Here is a 20,794-nt window from a genome sequence, read left to right as displayed (position 1 = left end):
TTTTCTGAGGTACTGTTTGTCCAGTGTCAGCTGTGTGCCCCATGTTTGTCCTCCTTGCCCCAAGAAGCTGATCTCTATATACGTGCCTTCATGAGCATTGGCGGGCAATTTGACTGTGGGGAGCGTCATGCCTCATCTGCTGACCTTGTCCAAAGTTCGCACTTGGATTATTTTATTCCCTGCCTATCCCAGGAGATCCACTTTTAACAGCACAATGGATACCTCAGAGCAACTCTGCTCAGTCCAAGGATGGAAACTTGGGTCTTCTGGGCTGGTGCCACACCAAGCAATGCTTTTGTGGAGCTGTGTGATTGTTAGAACTTCCCTCATGTCACATCTTAACCATCAGTTAGGAAGTGGATACTGTTCTTCTGGCTAAAGGTAGGGATGTTTACAAAGACCATTATTACACAAAACATTTGGGGGGGGGGGCGGCGTTATAAAATCTTGTGTTATTGGCAAAAGATCTGACATGAGAGGAAGTGACTGTACCTTCTAGGATGCTCTACAGGTGGACTGAAAAGGGGGGAGTATGAGATTAAGTTGTTATGAATATCACTTAAAAGATTGCAGCCAATTTGGGAACAGTTTGGGTGGACCCTGCTTTCATGTAGACCATATTTTTTTTTCAAGCAACTACTTGGGATGACTTAACTGCTGCATGGTGTACAGAATGCAAAGTGCAAGTCACTACAGGGTGTGATGTAAGGTTTTATTGTAGGTGATGCCTTTTTACATATACACTTTTTAAAAAAAAAATGCTAATGGGATGGTAAAGAAAAATATGTCAGTTTTTTTGGATGCAGATTTGAGTGGTGTTTACAAACCACACAATTAAATTGTTGTCGGTGTAGCGTCGGGCAGAACGGTCTTGGGCCTAGGCCAGTCTTAGCACATTGCTGATACAGCCAGGTCTTAAGAGCGGTACTGCTATCTGTGCATTGTATGGGAGGGTTGTATAAAATCTTTTTAGAGCACTTACATTTGAGTTTCTAAAGGTTATTTGTTTATTTTCTTAAATATCTCGCACTGCAAACTGCAGTATGCCTTTTTGAGAGTTGTCGCTTAATGCATTGTACACAAGACTTGACTTGTGTGACTTGTTTTGAAAATTCGATTAGATCTATAAACTGGTGGTTTGCATCTTTTTTTTAAAAAAACACTTCATTGATGAACTAATCTCTGGTTTTTTGTGCTATTCTGCTAAGTTGGCCCAGAGCATGAGGGTGGATTTATAGGTGGGCTGCAACTGGTGCCAAGAATGGCAGTTTCCCGCCGGCTGCCTCTCCTGCCAGTGTGTGTTGGGGGTGGGGGGGGGGGGGTGTGGAGAACCCTGGATGGGGAACCAGATTGGGTCTGGGCTTATCGCTGGTCCAGTAATATGGTATTGCTGACCAAGTACAGCCCAGTGAATGAGAAACATCCAGGGAGAGAGAGAGAGAGAGAAGTGATGAATTTTTGAACACCAAGGGAATCCAGTAATGGAGAAGCAGGCTTGAGAGGTCGCACGGCCTCAGTTTCTTGATGAAAGAATTAAGTCCCTGCTTCTTAATCCTGGTTTCAGTGCCTATTATCTGGTCATTGAGTCATTACAGCACCGGAGGAGGCCATTCAGCCCATCGTGTGCATGCTACTAAAGTGGTTATGAAAGTTTCTTCCAAGCTGTTGCTAACATCCCTCCAGCTGAGCAGTGGGAAATGAGCAAGAGACCAGGGTGGTTTGTTGCCCTAATAATTTTCAACTGTTCTAGCTGTCGTCCTCCTGGGGATGTATTCAACAACGTATGGGCACAGAAGTTTTGGGAATCACTCAACCAGGCCTGTCCAACTGTGTTGGTAGCCACTGTGAGCAGAATTTAAGGAATCGCTTGATCTCCCACTTACCCAGCTCTCCCATTGCAGCATCTAACTTTTAAAGAAGCTGAAAGGGTTTTTTTTGGCCTCTTTTGGAGAGGAATACTTCTGGGCATTCGATTTCCTGCTTTCTTTCTCATCAAAGTAGGAAAGAAAGCTTACAGGATGTCAGACAATCTAAGACTAGAAGTTCACTGCATTTGCTTCCCCCCATTCTGCCGAAATTTAACACATGCTGTTCAAAGGGGGGGTGGGGGGGTGGTGCACAGACAAGTGACAGAGAACAATTTCGGAACCAACCCAAAGACATACTTCAGTTGTTAAAACTCTCCTCAGCCCAAGCGATAACAGGCTTAAAACTCTGCCCCGCAGACTCCAGAAACTGCTAGTTCAGATGGCAGGAGAGGTTTCTTGAATAAATGTTGATATTTGAAACCACAGATCATTCTATTTTGGAGAGCAGGGAAGGATACTTAACTCTGAACAAGGAGCTGCCAACAACACCAATGTAAAAGTTTATATATTTATACCTCTCCCCAACCCCCCAGTGGGTAGTATAGCCTAAGGTTTTAACACTGTCCATCAGGGAATGAGCTGCTCATAACCAAAGACTCAGCTGTCTAGTATTAGGTAGGATGGGTGACAAAGTGCCCTCCCCAACTTAATACCAGGATTCCTATGGGGAGTGCCACCTTTCCCCAGGAGCACCTTACCATAGATTCTCATCGATACAGTTCGACAGCACCCAAAGGTGTGTCCTTAGAGATTAGCTAAGTCACTTTTCTGCTACAGCATCAAGGGTCAATCACGTTTTAAATCTAAAATGGGTGCAAAGAATATGGCTGCTGCCTTTTCGACTAGGCCATAATAGGAAACCGCTTGTTTACGCCAATGATAGATTAGAAACATGTCAAGGTCTGGACGCACACACAACGCATGTGCGCACAGATTTTATTTCTTCTGCGTTTTTCTTTTTACAACCAGTTAACGTGTTTGCATTAAATTCCCCCGCTCTACCATTTTAAACCATTTACTTTAGCGTTAGTTGGTTTGCTAAAATAGTAAAGGAATCAAATGCCCCCAGAGTTTGTTAGTGAAGATTCAGGCTTCCCTGTCTTTTGGAGTGTCAGTGACACAACCTGTTTCCAGACCTGGGTTACTGCAGACATCAAGCAGCATGAGTGTTTCTGTGCATGAGCAACGATTTTTACTGTTTAATTTCAAAAAAAAAAATCAAATCAAAAATTTTTTTTTTTTTAAGAAAAAAAGACTCAAAAATATAGCAGGCTACTCTGAACATTGGGAGGTATAGATACAGGATAGTGCATGGGGTGGTGGAGAGGAAGTTTAATTAGGATTTCATTTGGAACATTCGGTGATCTGCCTCTTTAAGGCTTGGCTCCAAATTTAGATGACAGTTTTCCCACGAAGTTCATCACCTTCGGGTTGTTCTGGTATTTTGAGATGTTCGCTGGGTTCTGGGCCACATCTTGAAATGCTGCCATTATTTCAGGATCCTGCAGAGAGAAGCATTGCAAAATAATGTTTAAAGACGAAAGAAATGTCGAAGGCACATAGATGATGTTTAAGGCCGACTGTGTCAAAATTTTCTGGTTAACCCTTCCGGCTTCCCTAAAGCTGAAAGGGTGGCAGCACACTGTGTTAGTACTGAACAAGGTCCCTTACCTGTGGTAAGTTAACAGATCTCAGGTGAAGTGGTAGAGGGAATCAGAAGTGGCCTCAGAGTAACAGCAAACCTGGAATTTCTAACTCCCACTCCAGATCACTACACAGGGGTTAGCGCACACACTAACACCGGTGTTGATTCAATTCTCCTCGCCAACAACTCCCCCTACCCCCCACCAAATCACAACGAACACACTCTGAACAAAGTCATATGAAAATGGCTACACGAGGATGTAAAGAGTAAGCAACTTCATGTGGAGGCGTAGTCTAGTATGAATCACCACCTTCAAAACAGGAAGGTTAGGGGCAGTGAAAACATTCCCGTTTCCCAACCAAGTGCTGCTCCTTGGCCTGTAACAAACCAACCGGAGATGGTACAAGTCATTTGACAGGATCCTAAACGTCCCTTACTGACAAGCATTTGGGAGGCGGGGGAAACAGAGAACAAGTACTTCATGACTATGCTGAGAAGACAAAACAACACCACATAACACACACACTGCTGCTCTGTAGCAGGTTCCAGACAGAGCATCAGTGAGCAGCTACTCTATACATCACAGTGCTGACTCTGCCTATATTAGTGGGCAACTGTATACACCACAGTCTGACCCTCACTGTATTTGAGAGGAGCTATTGTATACACAGTTCTGAGCAGACTGCATTAGTGAGCAGCTACTGTATACACACAGTACTGACCCTGACTGCATTAATGAGCAGCTACTGCATACATTACACTGCTGACCCTGACTGTGTTAGTGAGCAGCTACTGTATACATCACAGTGCTGACCCTGACTGTATTAGTGAGCAGCTACTGTATACATCACAGTGCTGACCCTGACTGTATTAGTGAGCAGCTACTGTATACATCACAGTGCTGACCCTGACTGTATTAGTGAGCAGCTACTGTATACATCACAGTGCTGACCCTGACTGTATTAGTGAGCAGCTACTATATACAGTAGTTGCTCGATAATAGTCATGGTCAGCACTGTGATGTATACGGTAGCTGCTCACTAATACAGTCATGGTCAGCACTGTGATGTATACGGTAGCTGCTCACTAATACAGTCAGGGTCAGCACTGTGATGTATACGGTAGCTGCTCACTAATACAGTCAGGGTCAGCACTGTGATTGTATTAATGAGCAGCTACTGTATACATCACAGTGCTGACCCTGACTGTATTAGTGAGCAGCTACTGTGTACATCACAGTGCTGACCCTGACTGTATTAGTGAGCAGCTACTGTATACATCACAGTGCTGACCCTGACTGTATTAGTGAGCAGCTACTGTATACATCACAGTGCTGACCCTGACTGTATTAGTGAGCAGCTACTGTATACATCACAGTGCTGACCCTGACTGTATTAGTGAGCAGCTACTGTATACATCACAGTGCTGACACTGACTGTATTAGTGAGCAGCTACTGTATACATCACAGTGCTGACCCTGACTGTATTAGTGAGCAGCTACTGTATACATCACAGTGCTGACCCTGACTGTATTAGTGAGCAGCTACTGTATACATCACAGTGCTGACCCTGACTGTATTAGTGAGCAGCTACTGTATACATCACAGTGCTGACCCTGACTGTATTAGTGAGCAGCTACTGTATACATCACAGTGCTGACCCTGACTGTATTAGTGAGCAGATACTGTATACATCACAGTGCTGACCCTGATTGTATTAGTGAGCAGCTACTGTATACATCACAGTACTGACCCTGAATGTATTAGTGAGCAGCTACTGTATACATCACAGTGCTGACCCTGACTGTATTAGTGAGCAGCTACAGTATACATCACAGTGCTGACCCTGACTGTATTAGTGAGCAGCTACTGTATACATCACAGTGCTGACCCTGACTGTATTAGTGAGCAGCTACTGTATACATCACAGTGCTGACTCTGACTGTATTAGTGAGCAGCTACTGTGTACATCACAGTGCTGACCCTGACTGTATTAGTGAGCAGCTACTGTATACATCACAGTGCTGACCCTGACTGTATTAGTGAGCAGCTACTGTATACATCACAGTGCTGACCCTGACTGTATTAGTGAGCAGCTACTGTGTACATCACAGTGCTGACCCTGACTGTATTAGTGAGCAGATACTGTATACATCACAGTGCTGACCCTGACTGTATTAGTGAACAGCTACTGTATACATCACAGTGCTGACCCTGACTGTATTAGTGAGCAGATACTGTATACATCACAGTGCTGACCCTGACTGTATTAGTGAACAGCTACTAAATACATCACAGTGCTGACCCTGACTGTATTAGTGAGCAGCTACTGTATACATCACAGTGCTGACCCTGACTGTATTAGTGAGCAGCTACTGTGTACATCACAGTGCTGACCCTGACTGTATTAGTGAGCAGCTACTGTATACATCACAGTGCTGACCCTGACTGTATTAGTGAGCAGCTACTGTATACATCACAGTGCTGACCCTGACTGTATTAGTGAGCAGCTACTGTATACATCACAGTGCTGACCCTGACTGTATTAGTGAGCAGCTACTGTATACATCACAGTGCTGACCCTGACTGTATTAGTGAGCAGCTACTGTATACATCACAGTGCTGACCCTGACTGTATTAGTGAGCAGCTACTGTATACATCACAGTGCTGACCCTGACTGTATTAGTGAGCAGCTACTGTATACATCACAGTGCTGACCCTGACTGTATTAGTGAGCAGCTACTGTGTACATCACAGTGCTGACCCTGACTGTATTAGTGAACAGCTACTATATACATCACAGTGCTGACCCTGACTGTATTAGTGAGCAGCTACTGTGTACATCACAGTGCTGACTCTGACTGTATTAGTGAGCAGCTACTGTATACATCACAGTGCTGACCCTGACTGTATTAGTGAGCAGATACTGTATACATCACAGTGCTGACCCTGACTGTATTAGTGAGCAGCTACTGTATACATCACAGTGCTGACCCTGACTGTATTAGTGAGCAGCTACTATATACATCACAGTGCTGATCCTGACTGTGTGTGAGCAGATACTGTATACATCACAGTGCTGACCCTGACTGTATTAGTGAGCAGCTACTGTATACATCACAGTGCTGACCCTGACTGTATTAGTGAGCAGCTACTATATAGATCACAGTGCTGACCCTGACTGTATTAGTGAGCAGCTACTGTATACATCACAGTGCTGACCCTGACTGTATTAGTGAGCAGCTACTGTATACATCACAGTGCTGACCCTGACTGTATTAGTGAGCAGCTACTGTATACATCACAGTGCTGACCCTGACTGTATTAGTGAGCAGCTACTGTATACATCACAGTGCTGACCCTGACTGTATTAGTGAGCAGCTACTGTATACATCACAGTGCTGACACTGACTGTATTAGTGAGCAGCTACTGTATACATCACAGTGCTGACCCTGACTGTATTAGTGAGCAGCTACTGTATACATCACAGTGCTGACCCTGACTGTATTAGTGAGCAGCTACTGTATACATCACAGTGCTGACCCTGACTGTATTAGTGAGCAGCTACTGTATACATCACAGTGCTGACCCTGACTGTATTAGTGAGCAGCTACTGTATACATCACAGTGCTGACCCTGACTGTATTAGTGAGCAGATACTGTATACATCACAGTGCTGACCCTGATTGTATTAGTGAGCAGCTACTGTATACATCACAGTACTGACCCTGAATGTATTAGTGAGCAGCTACTGTATACATCACAGTGCTGACCCTGACTGTATTAGTGAGCAGCTACAGTATACATCACAGTGCTGACCCTGACTGTATTAGTGAGCAGCTACTGTATACATCACAGTGCTGACCCTGACTGTATTAGTGAGCAGCTACTGTATACATCACAGTGCTGACTCTGACTGTATTAGTGAGCAGCTACTGTGTACATCACAGTGCTGACCCTGACTGTATTAGTGAGCAGCTACGGTATACATCACAGTGCTGACCCTGACTGTATTAGTGAGCAGCTACTGTATACATCACAGTGCTGACCCTGACTGTATTAGTGAGCAGCTACTGTGTACATCACAGTGCTGACCCTGACTGTATTAGTGAGCAGATACTGTATACATCACAGTGCTGACCCTGACTGTATTAGTGAACAGCTACTGTATACATCACAGTGCTGACCCTGACTGTATTAGTGAGCAGATACTGTATACATCACAGTGCTGACCCTGACTGTATTAGTGAACAGCTACTAAATACATCACAGTGCTGACCCTGACTGTATTAGTGAGCAGATACTGTATACATCACAGTGCTGACCCTGACTGTATTAGTGAGCAGCTACTGTGTACATCACAGTGCTGACCCTGACTGTATTAGTGAGCAGCTACTGTATACATCACAGTGCTGACCCTGACTGTATTAGTGAGCAGCTACTGTATACATCACAGTGCTGACCCTGACTGTATTAGTGAGCAGCTACTGTATACATCACAGTGCTGACCCTGACTGTATTAGTGAGCAGCTACTGTATACATCACAGTGCTGACCCTGACTGTATTAGTGAGCAGCTACTGTATACATCACAGTGCTGACCCTGACTGTATTAGTGAGCAGCTACTGTATACATCACAGTGCTGACCCTGACTGTATTAGTGAGCAGCTACTGTATACATCACAGTGCTGACCCTGACTGTATTAGTGAGCAGCTACTGTGTACATCACAGTGCTGACCCTGACTGTATTAGTGAACAGCTACTATATACATCACAGTGCTGACCCTGACTGTATTAGTGAGCAGCTACTGTGTACATCACAGTGCTGACTCTGACTGTATTAGTGAGCAGCTACTGTATACATCACAGTGCTGACCCTGACTGTATTAGTGAGCAGATACTGTATACATCACAGTGCTGACCCTGACTGTATTAGTGAGCAGCTACTGTATACATCACAGTGCTGACCCTGACTGTATTAGTGAGCAGCTACTATATACATCACAGTGCTGATCCTGACTGTGTGTGAGCAGATACTGTATACATCACAGTGCTGACCCTGACTGTATTAGTGAGCAGCTACTGTATACATCACAGTGCTGACCCTGACTGTATTAGTGAGCAGCTACTATATAGATCACAGTGCTGACCCTGACTGTATTAGTGAGCAGCTACTGTATACATCACAGTGCTGACCCTGACTGTATTAGTGAGCAGCTACTGTATACATCACAGTGCTGACCCTGACTGTATTAGTGAGCAGCTACTGTATACATCACAGTGCTGACCCTGACTGTATTAGTGAGCAGCTACTGTATACATCACAGTGCTGACCCTGACTGTATTAGTGAGCAGCTACTATATACAGTAGTTGCTCGATAATAGTCATGGTCAGCACTGTGATGTATACGGTAGCTGCTCACTAATACAGTCAGGGTCAGCACTGTGATTGTATTAGTGAACAGCTACTGTATACATCACAGTGCTGACCCTGACTGTATTAGTGAGCAGCTACTGTATACATCACAGTGCTGACCCTGACTGTATTAGTGAGCAGCTACTGTATACATCACAGTGCTGACCCTGACTGTATTAGTGAGCAGCTACTATATACATCACAGTGCTGACCCTGACTGTATTAGTGAGCAGCTACTGTATACATCACAGTGCTGACCCTGAATGTATTAGTGAGCAGCTACTGTATACATCACAGTGCTGACCCTGACTGTATTAGTGAGCAGCTACTGTATACATCACAGTGCTGACCCTGACTGTATTAGTGAGCAGACACTGTATACATCACAATGCTGACCCTGACTGTATTAGTGAGCAGCTACTGTATACATCACAGTGCTGACCCTGATTGTATTAGTGAGCAGCTACTGTATACATCACAGTGCTGACCCTGAATGTATTAGTGAGCAGCTACTGTATACATCACAGTGCTGACACTGACTGTATTAGTGAGCAGCTACAGTATACATCACAGTGCTGACCCTGACTGTATTAGTGAGCAGCTACTGTATACATCACAGTGCTGACCCTGACTGTATTAGTGAGCAGCTACTGTATACATCACAGTGCTGACTCTGACTGTATTAGTGAGCAGCTACTGTGTACATCACAGTGCTGACCCTGACTGTATTAGTGAGCAGCTACTGTATACATCACAGTGCTGACCCTGACTGTATTAGTGAGCAGCTACTGTATACATCACAGTGCTGACCCTGACTGTATTAGTGAGCAGCTACTGTATACATCACAGTGCTGACCCTGATTGTATTAGTGAGCAGCTACTGTATACATCACAGTGCTGACCCTGACTGTATTAGTGAGCAGCTACTGTATACATCACAGTGCTGACCCTGACTGTATTAGTGAGCAGCTACTGTATACATCACAGTGCTGACCCTGACTGTATTAGTGAGCAGCTACTGTATACATCACAGTGCTGACCCTGACTGTATTAGTGAGCAGATACTGTATACATCACAATGCTGACCCTGACTGTATTAGTGAGCAGCTACTGTGTACATCACAGTGCTGACCCTGACTGTATTAGTGAACAGCTACTATATACATCACAGTGCTGACCCTGACTGTATTAGTGAGCAGCTACTGTGTACATCACAGTGCTGACACTGACTGTATTAGTGAGCAGCTACTGTATACATCACAGTGCTGACCCTGACTGTATTAGTGAGCAGATACTGTATTCATCACAGTGCTGACCCTGACTGTATTAGTGAGCAGCTACTATATACATCACAGTGCTGATCCTGACTGTGTGTGAGCAGCTACTGTATACATCACAGTGCTGACCCTGACTGTATTAGTGAGCAGCTACTGTATACATCACAGTGCTGACCCTGACTGTATTAGTGAGCAGCTACTGTATACATCACAGTGCTGACCCTGACTGTATTAGTGAGCAGCTACTGTATACATCACAGTGCTGACCCTGACTGTATTAGTGAGCAGATACTGTATACATCACAGTGCTGACCCTGATTGTATTAGTGAGCAGCTACTGTATACATCACAGTGCTGACCCTGAATGTATTAGTGAGCAGCTACTGTATACATCACAGTGCTGACCCTGACTGTATTAGTGAGCAGCTACTATATAGATCACAGTGCTGACCCTGACTGTATTAGTGAGCATCTACTGTATACATCACAGTGCTGACCCTGACTGTATTAGTGAGCAGCTACTGTATACATCACAGTGCTGACCCTGACTGTATTAGTGAGCAGCTACTGTATACATCACAGTGCTGACCCTGACTGTATTAGTGAGCAGATAATGTATACATCACAGTGCTGACCCTGACTGTATTAGTGAGCAGCTACTATATACATCACAGTGCTGATCCTGACTGTGTGTGAGCAGCTACTGTATACATCACAGTGCTGACCCTGACTGTATTAGTGAGCAGCTACTGTATACATCACAGTACTGACCCTGAATGTATTAGTGAGCAGCTACTGTATACATCACAGTGCTGACCCTGACTGTATTAGTGAGCAGCTACTGTATACATCACAGTGCTGACCCTGACTGTATTAGTGAGCAGATACTGTATACATCACAGTGCTGACCCTGATTGTATTAGTGAGCAGCTACTGTAAACATCACAGTGCTGACCCTGAATGTATTAGTGAGCAGCTACTGTATACATCACAGTGCTGACCCTGACTGTATTAGTGAGCAGCTACTATATAGATCACAGTGCTGACCCTGACTGTATTAGTGAGCAGCTACTGTATACATCACAGTGCTGACCCTGACTGTATTAGTGAGCAGCTACTGTATACATCACAGTGCTGACCCTGACTGTATTAGTGAGCAGCTACTGTATACATCACAGTGCTGACCCTGACTGTATTAGTGAGCAGCTACTGTATACATCACAGTGCTGACCCTGACTGTATTAGTGAGCAGCTACTATATACAGTAGTTGCTCGATAATAGTCATGGTCAGCACTGTGATGTATACGGTAGCTGCTCACTAATACAGTCAGGGTCAGCACTGTGTTTGTATTAGTGAACAGCTACTGTATACATCACAGTGCTGACCCTGACTGTATTAGTGAGCTGCTACTGTATACATCACAGTGCTGACCCTGACTGTATTAGTGAGCAGCTACTATATACATCACAGTGCTGACCCTGACTGTATTAGTGAGCAGCTACTGTATACATCACAGTGCTGACCCTGAATGTATTAGTGAGCAGCTACTGTATACATCACAGTGCTGACCCTGACTGTATTAGTGAGCAGATACTGTATACATCACAATGCTGACCCTGACTGTATTAGTGAGCAGATACTGTATACATCACAGTGCTGACCCTGATTGTATTAGTGAGCAGCTACTGTATACATCACAGTGCTGACCCTGAATGTATTAGTGAGCAGCTACTGTATACATCACAGTGCTGACACTGACTGTATTAGTGAGCAGCTACAGTATACATCACAGTGCTGACCCTGACTGTATTAGTGAGCAGCTACTGTATACATCACAGTGCTGACCCTGACTGTATTAGTGAGCAGCTACTGTATACATCACAGTGCTGACTCTGACTGTATTAGTGAGCAGCTACTGTGTACATCACAGTGCTGACCCTGACTGTATTAGTGAGCAGCTACTGTATACATCACAGTGCTGACCCTGACTGTATTGGTGAGCAGCTACTGTATACATCACAGTGCTGACACTGACTGTATTAGTGAGCAGCTACTGTGTACATCACAGTGCTGACCCTGACTGTATTAGTGAGCAGATACTGTATACATCACAGTGCTGACCCTGACTGTATTAGTGAACAGCTACTGTATACATCACAGTGCTGACCCTGACTGTATTAGTGAGCAGCTACTGTGTACATCACAGTGCTGACCCTGACTGTATTAGTGAACAGCTACTAAATACATCACAGTGCTGACCCTGACTGTATTAGTGAGCAGCTACTGTATACATCACAGTGCTGACCCTGACTGTATTAGTGAGCAGCTACTGTATACATCACAGTGCTGACCCTGACTGTATTAGTGAGCAGCTACTGTATACATCACAGTGCTGACCCTGACTGTATTAGTGAGCAGCTACTGTATACATCACAGTGCTGACCCTGACTGTATTAGTGAGCAGCTACTGTATACATCACAGTGCTGACCCTGACTGTATTAGTGAGCAGCTACTGTATACATCACAGTGCTGACCCTGACTGTATTAGTGAGCAGATACTGTATACATCACAGTGCTGACCCTGACTGTATTAGTGAGCAGCTACTGTGTACATCACAGTGCTGACCCTGACTGTATTAGTGAACAGCTACTATATACTTCACAGTGCTGACCCTGACTGTATTAGTGAGCAGCTACTGTGTACATCACAGTGCTGACCCTGACTGTATTAGTGAGCAGCTACTGTATACATCACAGTGCTGACCCTGACTGTATTAGTGAGCAGATACTGTATACATCACAGTGCTGACCCTGACTGTATTAGTGAGCAGCTACTATATACATCACAGTGCTGATCCTGACTGTGTGTGAGCAGCTACTGTATACATCACAGTGCTGACCCTGACTGTATTAGTGAGCAGCTACTGTATACATCACAGTGCTGACCCTGACTGTATTAGTGAGCAGCTACTGTATACATCACAGTGCTGACCCTGACTGTATTAGTGAGCAGCTACTGTATACATCACAGTGCTGACCCTGACTGTATTAGTGAGCAGATACTGTATACATCACAGTGCTGACCCTGACTGTATTAGTGAGCAGCTACTGTATACATCACAGTGCTGACCCTGACTGTATTAGTGAGCAGCTACTGTATACATCACAGTGCTGACCCTGACTGTATTAGTGAGCAGCTACTGTATACATCACAGTGCTGACCCTGACTGTATTAGTGAGCAGCTACTGTCTACATCACAGTGCTGACCCTGACTGTATTAGTGAGCAGCTACTGTATACATCACAGTGCTGACCCTGACTGTATTAGTGAGCAGCTACTGTATACATCACAGTGCTGACCCTGACTGTATTAGTGAGCAGCTACTGTATACATCACAGTGCTGACCCTGACTGTATTAGTGAGCAGATACTGTATACATCACAATGCTGACCCTGACTGTATTAGTGAGCAGCTACTGTGTACATCACAGTGCTGACCCTGACTGTATTAGTGAACACCTACTATATACATCACAGTGCTGACCCTGACTGTATTAGTGAGCAGCTACTGTGTACATCACAGTGCTGACCCTGACTGTATTAGTGAGCAGCTACTGTATACATCACAGTGCTGACCCTGACTGTATTAGTGAGCAGCTACTGTATACATCACAGTGCTGACCCTGACTGTATTAGTGAGCAGCTACTGTATACATCACAGTGCTGACCCTGACTGTGTGTGAGCAGCTACTGTATACATCACAGTGCTGACCCTGACTGTATTAGTGAGCAGATACTGTATACATCACAGTGCTGACCCTGAATGTATTAGTGAGCAGCTACTATATACATCACAGTGCTGACCCTGACTGTATTAGTGAGCAGATACTGTATACATCACAGTGCTGACCCTGATTGTATTAGTGAGCAGCTACTGTATACATCACAGTGCTGACCCTGACTGTATTAGTGAGCAGCTACAGTATACATCACAGTGCTGACCCTGACTGTATTAGTGAGCAGCTACTGTATACATCACAGTGCTGACCCTGACTGTATTAGTGAGCAGCTACTGTATACATCACAGTGCTGACCCTGACTGTATTAGTGAGCAGCTACTGTATACATCACAGTGCTGACCCTGACTGTATTAGTGAGCAGCTACTGTATACATCACAGTGCTGACCCTGACTGTATTAGTGAGCAGCTACTGTATACATCACAGTGCTGACCCTGACTGTATTAGTGAGCAGCTACTGTGTACATCACAGTGCTGACCCTGACTGTATTAGTGAGCAGCTACTGTATACATCACAGTGCTGACCCTGACTGTATTAGTGAGCAGATACTGTATACATCACAGTGCTGACCCTGATAGTATTAGTGAGCAGCTACTGTATACATCACAGTGCTGACCCTGAATGTATTAGTGAGCAGCTACTGTATACATCACAGTGCTGACCCTGACTGTATTAGTGAGCAGCTACTGTATACATCACAGTGCTGACCCTGACTGTATTAGTGAGCAGCTACTGTATACATCACAGTGCTGACCCTGACTGTATTAGTGAGCAGCTACTGTATACATCACAGTGCTGACCCTGACTGTATTAGTGAGCAGCTACTATATACATCACAGTGCTGACCCTGATTGTATTAGTGAGCAGCTACTGTATATATCACAGTGCTGACCCTGACTGTGTGTGAGCAGCTACTGTGTACATCACAGTGCTGACCCTGACTGTATTAGTGAACAGCTACTGTATACATCACAGTGCTGACCCTGACTGTATTAGTGAGCAGATACTGTATACATCACAGTGCTGACCCTGACTGTATTAGTGAGCAGCTACTGTATATATCACAGTGCTGACCCTGACTGTATTAGTGAGCAGCTACTATATAGATCACAGTGCTGATCCTGACTGTATTAGTGAGCAGCTACTACATACATCACAGTGCTGACCCTGACTGTATTAGTGAGCAGCTACTATATACATCACAGTGCTGATCCTGACTGTGTGTGAGCAGCTACTATATACATCACAGTGCTGATCCTGACTGTGTGTGAGCAGCTACTGTATACATCACAGTGCTGACCCTGACTGTATTAGTGAGCAGCTACTGTATACATCACAGTGCTGACCCTGACTGTATTAGTGAGCAGCTACTGTATACATCACAGTGCTGACCCTGACTGTATTAGTGAGCAGCTACTGTATACATCACAGTGCTGACCCTGACTGTATTAGTGAGCAGCTACTGTATACATCACAGTGCTGACCCTGACTGTATTAGTGAGCAGCTACTGTATACATCACAGTGCTCACCCTGACTGTATTAGTGGGAAACTACTGTATACATCACAGTGCTGACCCTGAATGTATTAGTGAGCAGCTACTGTATACATCACAGTGCTGACCCTGACTGTATTAGTGAGCAGCTACTGTATACATCACAGTGCTGACCCTGACTGTATTAGTGAGCAGCTACTGTATACATCACAGTGCTGACCCTGACTGTGTGTGAGCAGCTACTGTATACATCACAGTGCTGACCCTGACTGTATTAGTGAGCAGCTACTGTATACATCACAGTGCTGACCCTGACTGTATTAGTGAGCAGCTACTGTGTACATCACAGTGCTGACCCTGACTGTATTAGTGAGCAGCTACTATATACATCACAGTGCTGACCCTGACTGTATTAGTAGCAGCTACTATATACATCACAGTGCTGACCCTGACTGTATTAGTGAGCAGCTACTGTATACATCACAGTGCTGACCCTGACTGTATTAGTGAGCAGATACTGTATACATCACAGTGCTGACCCTGACTGTATTAGTGAGCAGCTACTGTATACATCACAGTGCTGACCCTGACTGTATTAGTGAGCAGCTACTGTATACATCACAGTGCTGACACTGACTGTATTAGTGAGCAGCTACTGTATACATCACAGTGCTGACCCTGACTGTATTAGTGAACAGCTACTAAATACATCACAGTGCTGACCCTGACTGTATTAGTGAGCAGCTACTGTATACATCACAGTGCTGACCCTGACTGTATTAGTGAGCAGCTACTGTATACATCACAGTGCTGACCCTGACTGTATTAGTGAGCAGCTATTGTATACATCACAGTGCTGACCCTGACTGTATTAGTGAGCAGATACTGTATACATCACAGTGCTGACCCTGACTGTATTAGTGAGCAGATACTGTATACATCACAGTGCTGACCCTGACTGTATTAGTGAGCAGCTACTGTATACATCACAGTGCTGACCCTGACTGTATTAGTGAGCAGCTACTGTATACATCACAGTGCTGACCCTGACTGTTTTAGTTAGCAGCTACTGTATATATCAGTGCTGACCCTGACTGTATGCATCGCAGTGCTGACCATGACTGTATTAGTGAGCAAGTACTGTATACATGACAGTGCTGACTCCTGACTGTATTAGTGGCTAACTGTATACACCACAGTCTGGCCCTTACTGTATTTGTGACCAGTTACTGCATGCACAATGCTGAGCAGGCCCCGCATTAATGACCAGCTACTGTATACATCACAGTGCTGACTCTGCCTGTATTAGTGAGCAACTACTGTGTACATCGCAGTGCTGACCCTGACTGTGTTAGTGAGCAGCTACTGTACACAGTGCATTAATGATCAGCCACTGTATACAAGATTGTATGGCGAGATTGACAATTCTTGCTATTGTTTACCTGCATAGCTGCAAGCACCTCTGGGTCACCAAGTAGATCATTTAGACCAGGCATTCCTGCCATCCCAGGCATTCCTCCCATCCCAGGCATTCCTCCTGGAAAACCACCAGCACCACCTGAGGATAGGAAAAAAATCACCATGTGATTAAGGGTGATGCTGAATTGAAGGATAAGGTGATTATGGAGCGGTATAAATACAATGACCTCTCTGGCGCAGTATAGATACAATGGCCTCTCTCCATGGCTGATGGGATACAGCTGCAATTGAACCTACATCTATGGGAAGCCATAATATAGGGGACTAGAGGACAATTCAAAGAAAGTGATTGACAGAAGCTCACAGAGACCATTTTAAACCGTCACACAGCCAGGACTGCACTGGAACAGAGTATTATCCTGGGTTTAGATCAATTGGAAGTCTTCTCCAACTGTAGGCACTAAAGTGCCTTTAATTCTGCATTCACTGCTTGTCTCACTCACAAGCCATAAAATAGCTGATGTAGGAGCTGGCTGGTTTGTGCCAGTGACCTGATCAGAACTGAAGCAGCAGTAGTAAATATGGCTGGTCTCAGCCACCCTTGGTCCAGCTAGGCTGGAAGTCAAGCTGTTTGGGCCATAACCTGCCAGATCCCCTGACACGTGCTGGAGAGTGCACATACATGATGACATTGGGTAAGAAAAAGGGCAGGCTTGGTTGTGATGCCCTCTGTTGTTGAATAGCTTGCCGACATTCATTGTCTGGGACAGTATAACGAAAAACAACCGCTTCTGGCGAATAATTGGAATATCGCTAGCTCTCCTGAAACCATCGCCCAGTAAAAGTCAGTCAAAGGAGATGGAAAAACACAAAATCTTTAAAATGGAATAATGGCAGGCTGTTCACACTGCTACCAGAGGAGAAGGATCCAGAATCTGACTTGACGAGGGTGCCAGTTTGTGATCAGTTGGTAATAGAATACAGGAAGGCAAGCCTGGCACCGCAGGGACACAATCCAGTGCATTCCTTCAAGGGGCAACGGTACTGATATTTCCAAGGCGGGTCACCAACTCAAACTGGGCATTAACAAACTAAATTAGAAGGGAAGCTAACAATGGAAGAAAACAGAACAATTTCTGTGCATGGTCGCTCAGGGGAGTGTTGGCACTGCCAACCCCCCCCACCCCCCCGCCCCCATTTTAATGAACCAATGTTTTTTTTTCTAAAATGTTCAGGGCAGATTGTAATTAAGGGACGTGATTGGAAGGATTTGCCCAGAATGGGAGCGTGAGGAGAGTCCCTGGTCAGGTGTCACATTCTTCCCAGCTGCCTTAAAACAGCAGCCCCCAAGGAGTCGAGGTGTTCATTCCTTGTTCTCTACACAGCGAGCAAAGAAGGGCACAGGGAAACAAACCTGGGAACCCGCCGAATCCAGCTGCCCCCGGACGGCGAGCCTCTTCCTCCTGAAATAAGGAAACAGATGTTACTGGACGACAAGTTGGCTACAAAGACTAGAAATTAAACAAACATTTGCTTGAACAGAGTATCCACTGCGCCAGCTAAAAGCAGCTGAACCAGGCCATGAAGATCCCCTTGGAGCCCAGACTCTCCATTCAGAATCTTCAGTGCCAATTATTTTATTAGGTGCAAATGTCTCGAACTATTCAGACATCAGAGCGTCACAGAATGGTTACAGCACAGGAGGCCAGTTGTATCTGCTAGCTCTCTGAATGAGCAAGTCATCCATTACCCTCCCCTGCCTTCTCCCCATTGCCCTGCACATTCTTCCTTTTCAGCTAATAATCCAATTCCACCTCGAGTGCCTCGATTGAATCTGCCTTCACCGCCCACTCAGGCAGCACATTCCAAACCTTAACCACACGCTGTGAGAAAAAATCTCTCATGTCTCCGTTGCTTCTTTTGTCAATTACCTTAAATTGGTGCCCTCTCGTTCTTCATCCTTCCACCAATGGGAACAGTTTCTCCCCATCTCCTCTGTCCAGACCCCTCATGAATTTGAATCCCTCTATCAAATCTACTCTCAACCTTCTCTTCTGCAAGGAAAACAGTCACAACTTCTCAAATCCTATCTATGTAACTGAAGTTCCTCATCCCTGGAACCATTCTCATGAATCTTTTCTGCCATCTCTGTAATGCCTTCACATCCTTCCTAAAGGGTGGCGCCCAGAATTGGACGTAATACTCCAGCTGAGGCCAAGCCAGTGTTTTATACAAGTTTAGCATAACCCTCTTGCTCTTGTACTCTTTGTTACCATTAATAAAGCCTGGGATACTATGTGCTTTATTAACTGTTCTCTTAGCCAGTCCTGTCACCTTCAGTGACTTATATGAATATATGCCCAGCATGTCAGTCACTAAATTGGAGTCTAGTTAACATCACAAGGAGATTCTACTAGACCTAGCAAACAGTACCAGTACAAAATAACATATAAATACAAACAACTCCAGGTCCTGATTGCTAGGCACTCAGTTGTGATGTGCCCAGTTTACTGACAGTTACCATCGAGGGTCTCTATTATAAATTCCAGACTGTCATACTTTCTTATTAGCCATTCCCTTGAATGATTGGAGCCTCTCATCATATTTGACTCTCACTGTGCTACATCATATTCTACAATATCATGACCAACAATTCAACAATAGCATCATCCCCTTGTGATCGGAACTGGATATTTAAGTCTTTCACACACTTACTTCAATCTCTCCAAAAGGTAATCAAGTTAACACTAGACCAGGTTAAGTTTGCCTCAAATCGTAAACTGCTTTACTCAGAGATGAAACTTACAGATCAACATGTATAATCAGAGTTGTTTCATTATATATTAATATGACTTGGCTTCATGTATTGATATAAAAATAAGATACTCTACACTATCCACTTTGGTGAGTCACCTTCGTTAAAAGGAAAGGTCCCATTCACATTCTGTCCTACAGTCCTGGACAAAACCACCTCTCTAACATTTGCTATCCAGCTGCCTGTTCAGTTTCTAAAAGCCTTTAAGTTTTTTAAAAAATAAACCAACTGCACTGCTGGATTTTAGTCAAAATCGGCTACCCCACGGCCTAGAAGAGAATCCAACATCCTAACTCGGTAATGTCCCCTGCTCTGCTCAAATGAGTAGGATTGGTTCAGCAGCATGAGGTTAAAGAGTCAGTGGATGGCACAAATGATGTTTCATTGTCCTGAGCATGCTGGGTCAAACGGACTGTCCAAAATGGAACACATCTGCTGGATCTGCTGCCCCACTGCAGCAAACATTAACAGCATATTTTAAAACAATTCATCTGAATCTTTTCCATGGGAGACTGTCAAAATAAATCCAAAAGCAAGAGTGAGGAAGAGTCAACAGAGGCAAGGAGGCTGCCAGTGCATTTTTGAACTTCAGCCCAGCACCTCCACAAGTGCAATGCACACTAACAAAAGCTCTAGATAGGCCAGTTCACTCCAATTTCTGATTATGTTTTAAGATTCGTTTCAGCTTTTAAATCAACTCACTTGCCTGCTTTGGATTTTTTATTTCACGTTATTTTAAAGTTTTCACAATTTAAATGCTGATACCTGCTCCCTGTTGCCAAGCCTCTCAACATATCATCAAATGTAGATTTACTGACCAGATTCTGATTGAATTTAGCCACCATTAGGCCTTCATCAGTTGTACTGTCTTGTCATTATGATGATGAATGAACAATTGGGCCTGCCCAGCAAGTAGCAATCTGGAAAACCAGTCACTTCAATCAGGTGCTCCCAACATCGAGCCCAACAGTGGTAGAATTTTACCTATCACAAGAACACAAGAGGTAGGAGGAGACGGCCATTCAGCCCATCGAGCTGATCTTGGGCTTCAACTC

General features: G+C 44.6%; 2 protein-coding genes across 2 annotated transcripts in view; one reads left to right on the top strand and one right to left on the bottom strand.

Annotated features, from left to right (window-relative positions):
- The window catches only part of LOC144669310 (transcription factor AP-4-like), a 23,947-nt gene extending 22,797 nt beyond the window's left edge, over positions 1–1,150 (top strand). Inside the window, exon 6 of the mRNA XM_078531669.1 lies at positions 1–1,150. This exon is cut by the window's left edge and continues 896 nt beyond it. The gene's annotated coding sequence lies outside the window, so the exon portion shown is untranslated.
- Positions 1,151–3,115: 1,965 nt separating this feature from the next.
- st13 (ST13 Hsp70 interacting protein) overlaps positions 3,116–20,794 on the bottom strand; it is a 60,329-nt gene continuing 42,650 nt past the window's right edge. Inside the window, exons 10-12 of the mRNA XM_078532047.1 lie at positions 18,339–18,387; positions 16,948–17,063; positions 3,116–3,370 (exon numbers count right to left, since the gene is read on the bottom strand). Of these exons, the coding sequence (XP_078388173.1) occupies positions 3,242–3,370; positions 16,948–17,063; positions 18,339–18,387 (294 nt within the window). The 3' untranslated portion in view covers positions 3,116–3,241. The remainder of the gene's footprint in view (positions 3,371–16,947; positions 17,064–18,338; positions 18,388–20,794) is intronic.

Source organism: Cetorhinus maximus, chromosome 29, assembly GCF_964194155.1.
Source record: "Cetorhinus maximus chromosome 29, sCetMax3.hap1.1, whole genome shotgun sequence".
Taxonomy (NCBI): Eukaryota; Metazoa; Chordata; class Chondrichthyes; order Lamniformes; family Cetorhinidae; genus Cetorhinus; species Cetorhinus maximus.
Note: the sequence above shows the minus strand (reverse complement) of the source record. Positions and strands in the feature narration are given on the sequence as shown.